Source organism: Orycteropus afer, unplaced genomic scaffold (assembly GCF_000298275.1).
Source record: "Orycteropus afer afer isolate SDZICR_OR568_19922 unplaced genomic scaffold, OryAfe1.0 scaffold01054, whole genome shotgun sequence".
Classification (NCBI taxonomy): domain Eukaryota; kingdom Metazoa; phylum Chordata; class Mammalia; order Tubulidentata; family Orycteropodidae; genus Orycteropus; species Orycteropus afer.
The window spans coordinates 151,438-157,897 of NW_006922641.1; the positions used below are offsets into that span (position 1 = coordinate 151,438).

The following is a 6,460-nucleotide window of genomic DNA, read 5'->3' on the forward strand; positions in this document are numbered from 1 at the left end:
ACAGGACTCAACTTCCCGTCGGCCCACCCCCAGGACATGCCCTTGTCTTTCCTATTCCTTCCAGAGCTTGACCCATGACCCAGATCTCTACTGACTATTCCGCCTTACTTTTGTTCACTGCAGCCCCTCAGGGTCTAAAACTACCACATGGAATTGGGGATTCCCCATTCACTTAACCGGGACGCCCATCTTCAACCACAGAAAAGCCAGAAAGGGCAGAGAGTGCAAAGAGAGAGATGGAGACAGAAGCCCCGAGCCAGGTTTTTGGTATGCAGGTGTTTTTGACTCCACAGCCCGTTGCTGAAAAGGGCACATCACTGGCAGCACGATACACAGCCAAATGTGAAAAAGGAAGGGAAGTATCAAAGGAACCCCACAATACCATGCCCCAAACAAAACCAACAAATCCAAATGTAAAACACCTCAACTTCATATATATATATATTTTTTGTTTTTTTGTTTTTTTAAAAAGGGAGAACAACTGTTCAAAACCAACTGGGCGGTACGGTGGGGGTGGGAGCAGTCCTACAGAAGGGGGCCTAGAACATCCCCCTGGGAACAAAGAACAAACACAATACAAAGAAAATAACCACCAATGCTCCCGCGTGGGGCAGGAGCCGCCAGACAACAGATTGTCCCATCCTCAAACTGTTTTTTTTTTTTTTGTCTTTTTCTTCTTTTGTTGTTGTTGTTTTAGCACCTGTACAATAAAACTGTGCCATCTCCGACCAGACTTGGCCACAGCGAGGCCCTCTGGCCTTTGCATGGCACATACTCTCTACAAGGATTGTTCGGAAAAATAGCAATTGGTAGAAAAATAAGAACAAGAGTGGGAAAGACGACGCCACGGAGGGGTGGGGATGGGGAAGCAGCCAAGCTCCTCCCTCGCGCTCTCTCTCTCTCCTGAACCAGCCTGGTGCTGGAGGCCCCGAGGCCAGGCCGGGAGGGAGGCCTGGCAGCCACCGCTCAACCCCAAGCCTGCAGGCGGAGTGGAGCGGGGCTGGGATGACGCTCTTGCGTAGGAACCAGCTGAGGCCTGGATTTCACATCTGGCAGACAGTCCCCTAGCCCTCTGCAGATTCCACAGGAGACTGGGGACCGAGGGAGGGGAGGGAGGGGAAGACACAGGAGAGGGTGCTGCTAGTCTGGGAAGGGGTGAGAGCTGGGAGCTGAGAAGCTTGGTAACTAGAGAGGGTGAGGCCAGAACCGGGTGGGGAAAGATGCAGGAAGAAACTCGTATTGTGCACTCTGAGGGGGGTAGTGAGGAGGGGGCACGTTACCCATCAGGCCCACTCTCCACTCTTCCTTTATTAGAGTAACTCATTAACCTCTCACCCCACAAACCTCCCGCCCCCAGTAAACAGCAAAGGGGAGGAGGGGGAAACAAGAAAAAACTGGGGGTCGGGGGAGCACCAAAGCCTCGGGATTGATCCCAACCCCCCAAGCCCTGGACCAGCACCTGCTAGCTTTCTTAGTGACACTCCATGTCCCCCCCAGTCACTTTGTCAGCGGAGGGAGCGGCTCCAGAGAAATAGAAAGGAGGTGAAGAAAGTCCCTCAACACAAGTTGCCTCAAATCATCACAGTGATACAGACTTATCAGAAACCAATGAAACAATACAAATTAAATACTAATAAAATAAATACTATGAAAGACAGAAGAACACAGGGGAACCGAGGGGCCACTCAAGAGATCTGGGCTTTTCTCATTTCTCCTCAGGACAGGCCGTGGCCACCCAGGGCCCAGGTTTGGTCTTGTCATACACAGGGAGACCAGTCCAAAAGACCCCAGTGCCGCCTCCCACCACTCGCAGGGACCTCCTCAGATATGGGGTTCAACTTTCCACCCCCATCACCAACCACAACAACAATGACGATGACAGGGAGATGAAAACTAATTGTGACCCCCCAAAAAAATCCAGTCATTAATGCTGGCAATTTGATAAGGCGGCTTCTTGTTGGTCCGTATTATTGCCTCATTCTGCAGTCTGGTGCTCGGTGGGGGGAGACATGGGAGGTGGGGGAAGGGCAGACTCAGAGGAGAAAGAAGCAAAGGGAGGGGCTGTTTCCCGTCAACTCCAAGAATAGTATTCCACCTCAGACCCTAGGAGCCTCAGCAGCTCTGGCTCATACCGCACCAACTCCACAGTCTCAGAGGAGCCTGGTGGGGATCTGTCCTCCAGGCCTCCAGGCCTCTCAGCAGGGGTCAGCAGCTGACTCGAGGCCACCTGCCGGTAGAACTCTGCCTTGGGCAAGGTGGTAATTTCAAAGTGCGGGAATCGAGCCTGAAAGATCCGTGAGGAGAGCTTCAGCCTCTTCAGGACGTCTGTAAAGAGGAACCAGTTGCAGGGCCTGGAAGAGGCAAGAATGGGAGTTAGGGAACGGAGCAGGGGGAAGGCTGACAGAACCACTGGCTGGTCATTCTCCCACTAGGCCGTGGTGTCTGGCCACGTTCCACTGAACCATAGGCCCCTTGGGTGTAACCAAACCCAATTCATTGCCATGAGTCCATGCCGACTCATAGCGACCCTAGAGGACAGAGACAGCACTGCCAAGGCTGTCATCTTTAGGGCAGCAGACTGCCACGTCTTTTTCCCACGGAGCAGCTGGTGGGTTTGAGCCGCTGACCTTTTGGTTGGCAGCCAAGTGCTTAACTACTGCGCCACCAGCGTTCCTTCTTGGGTGTAGCTGAGACAAACAGTTTCTCCTGTTCCCTCCACTGCCTGGGCCCGCTTTCGCCAAAATGATGAGCACTCAACCCATGAAGGAGAGGGAGGGAAACGCGGAGTTGGCGTGAGCCTTTCGGAACCTAAAATTCGTCACTGGTTGCCCCAGAACGTCGCCCGCACCCCAAGACCTGGGATTGGCCATCTGCTGGCACCCCACGCCTACCAAACCCAGCTGGCTGCCCTTGGCTGTTCTCACTCCTGGTTCCCTCGCCTCCTTGTTCTCCACCATCCTCCCCAGCAGAGGGGAGCCGTGGAGAAAGGCCTGAACTGTGGGTAATCCAAAAGGCATTCCTCTCTGGCTCTGGAATGCATTAGACAAGTTTTTTTCTCCGGTGGCGGCGGCAGAGGCAGCACCATCGTTCCCGCAGGGTCGAAGCTCACATTACAGGCTGACTTTGCTGAGCGTACTCCACTGGGCAACAGCCTGGGGACAGCTAGGAGGGGTGCTGAGGGGGGCAGGTCAGGAGCCAAACGCTGGCTCTGGTAAACCAGGAAGGGGTGATCGAGAAACACTGCATCTCCATGCCCGTGGTCCTGTTTCCAGGGCTCTTCTTGCATTCCACTGCCTCAGTTCCAGCTGCCACCAGCTCTGGCCTGGACTACATTGCATCAGCCTCTGAACTGGTTCCCCTCAGCCAAGAGTCACTCTTCCACATCCGCCATCTACCCTCAATGGATCCTCTATATTACTATTAGTTTCCTAAGAAGAATATCTGACTGTCACTACCTCCTTCAACAGCTTTCAATCGCTCCCCAGTGCCTCCAGAAAAACTCCAAATCCTTTAAACCAAAACCAAACTCACTGCTATTGAGTCAGACCCGACTCACAGTGACCCTTCCTTGGGTTTCTGAGGTATCACTACAGAAGTAGATTGCCCAACCTTCCTTCTGAGGAGTAGCTGGTGGGTTTGAACCACCAGCCTTCTGGTTAGCAGTCAAATGCCTTAGGCACTACACTACCAGAGCTCCTCCAAATCCTTTAGACTGACATTATACAAGATCTGACAAATGTGACTCCATTTGAGTTCTTCAGCCCAATCTCTACCCTATCATACACACACACACACACACACACACACACAGAGAGAGAGAGAGAGAGAGAGAGAGACCATACCCCTCACCCCACCAAGTGCCAGTCATTTGATCCAGGACTCCACACTGCTTTTGGACTATACCCTGCACTCATATGCCCCAGTGCCTTTGCTCACACTCCATTTGCCTCTCCTTTCTGGCCACATCACCCAATGTCACCAACTGTACATCCCATCTTCTATAGTCTCATGGCATTTGGCTCACACACTGACTGTAAGTGTGACGGAGCCCATTTCTGCAAGGACGCGAAGGAAACTTCAACCGTGGTTCTCTGTGATGCATGGGAATGGGGGCTCGGGGTGAAGTGGGCTTTTATTTTTCACTCAGCCCCCTTCTGAACCGTTTTCTACAATGAGCCTGTATTACTTTCCTAATAAATCTACTCAGAACATTTGGTCTTCTATTACAGGGAATTGTGTACTTGTCTGTCTCCTCCACTAGAATGTCGTGGATTCTTCACAGGCTGGAGCTGCACTGTGATAACCCGGGTTTGACCTGGTACAGCTGCTTCAGACGTGTTTATGGAACTGAACTCTCTGTACAGCACCTAAAACGTCTATCCAGACCTGCAATCTTCATCCTTAAAATGCAACGTGTCTCCCAAATGACAGCAACCTGCCACCTCAAACGACCAAGGAATGAAGGGTTCTGGGTTAAGAGAAGGGGCTATCAATATCATTTCCTCGGACCATCACTTTCAAAGAATGAAGAGAAGAATCCCAGAATATAAACACAGATGATCAGATTCGGTCTTGCTTTGATGATTCCGAAGGCACTTCTGAACCCCACAGGGCCCCCGCCACCACCACCGCCACCGCCCTGCCTGAAGAACAGAAATTGTCACACTGTGCCACAGCTGGGGGGAAGGGCAGCTTCGGGATAAACTGTCATGTCAGGAAAACCCACAAACCAACTTGGCCAGGCCTTGCCCCTGCAAACGGGCCTCCCTGACTCACTTGCTGGGCGGCACGCAGTGCCTGTCTTCGTGTGCTGCCCGCACCTCTAGCACACTGCCCTGGTCCTTTTACTACCAGGGCCCAAGATCCTGTTTCAGAGAAGACGATGCTGAGAACTTCGGAGGAATTAATTAACTTGTGCAATACTATATCCCAGAGGCCCTCCCCACCCACAGGGATCAGCTTATGCCCAGAAGAATAAGGACCAAAAGCCCCTGAAACTTGACCCCGACTAGTGTCATCATATAGGCTATTTTTATTCTTATCAGGCCATGGGGGAAGGGTTGCAAAGAAACCATGGTCTAGTGGTCAGAGTTGTAAACTGAGGGCTCATCTGAAGGCTTCCTAATCCAACTTCCACCCCCTATCATGTGCCCTTCGTTTCATTTAAAAGAAATAGATCTGATATGTTTTCACTACATATCAGAGAATAATTATTCTTACAATCTTGTGCAGAGGTATTTGAAATAGGCAAAGATGTGGGTAAGAAGACAATACTTAAAGATGAGGCTAAGAACAAAAGGCCAACCCATGCTGGCATTCTCTCCACCAGCACATCTCCACATTGATAGAGCGACGCAAACTGACAGGAACCACAACTCTGCAGGCTGCCCAACTCCCTTCTGAATCAACAAACAGAGACGGAATTGAGTTGGGTCTAATGTTAAGTGTCAGGTACAGAGTCCTCCAAAAATGGGTGATCACGGTGGGCAGAGATGACAGCACCGATGCTCCCATCTTGCCAACATTAAGGCTATAAGAAACCAGGCAGTGGATTACTTAAAAACCCAAGTGGCCTCACAGCTATGGCAACCGTATGTCCTAGCTTTTCCAAGAATCTCCATTTCAAATATTCTGTCTGGCTGTCCCCAGAAACCACAAAAATGTTCCAAAGATTCTAATAGTTCATCAGCCAAAATATCTCCCTGATCATCTCTCACACCCAGAACAAGACAAAAAACAAAAACAAAAAAAAAACCCAACCCAGAGAGTGAATCTCAATGTTTGGGTCCATCTACCTAGAGCCCACAGACCGTCTGTCATATATTATCTTTCCTACACTTCAGTGCTTGTCTTCCAGGTCTTCCACTTCCTCCGGAGAACTCCGCCCTTCCCAGGGAGGCGGGCCAGGGGTTGCCAGGATCCCGAGGCTCAGTCCTTGTAGACATTTCAGGTACTTACCCGTGGGACACTGACACTTGGAGGTTGTAGCAAGGGAGAAGAGGCTTGTCTGAGAGTTCAAACATGAAATTATCCTCTTCCACATCATCTCCTTCTTGATCAGAGCTCCCAGGAGGATTATGCAGGAGGTCACAGGCAAACCCATCTTTTTCCTCTGTAGAGAGTGCACAGCAGGAATTAGGACTTAGCTACACACAAAAAACTGGAGAAAAGAAATGCCACAATGAGATAAAGGGGTGTGCAGGTGGGCGATTGGAAAACAAACAAGCCCACTGACTCCATAGCTCACATGCTTGGGAGGGCACATTTTAGTCTTAGAAGAAGTTATTTTGTGGCCAGAGGTTCATGATATACTTCTCCCCCTTTGTTGTTGTTGTTATGGGCCGTCCAAGTCGGCCCCGACTCACAGTGACCCCCTCCTTGGGTTTCCAAGGCAGTATCACTACAGAAGTAGGATTACCCAACCTTCCTTCCGAGGAGTGGCTGGTGGGTTTGAACCGCC

At 50.9% G+C, this 6,460-nt stretch overlaps 1 protein-coding gene across 1 annotated transcript in view; it reads right to left on the minus strand.

Moving 5' to 3' along the window:
* Positions 1-2,071: 2,071 nt before the first annotated feature.
* BCORL1 (BCL6 corepressor like 1) overlaps positions 2,072-6,460 on the minus strand; it is a 49,939-nt gene continuing 45,550 nt past the window's right edge. The window contains exons 12-13 of the mRNA XM_042783402.1: positions 5,959-6,112; positions 2,072-2,351 (exon numbers count right to left, since the gene is read on the minus strand). Of these exons, the coding sequence (XP_042639336.1) occupies positions 2,072-2,351; positions 5,959-6,112 (434 nt within the window). The remainder of the gene's footprint in view (positions 2,352-5,958; positions 6,113-6,460) is intronic.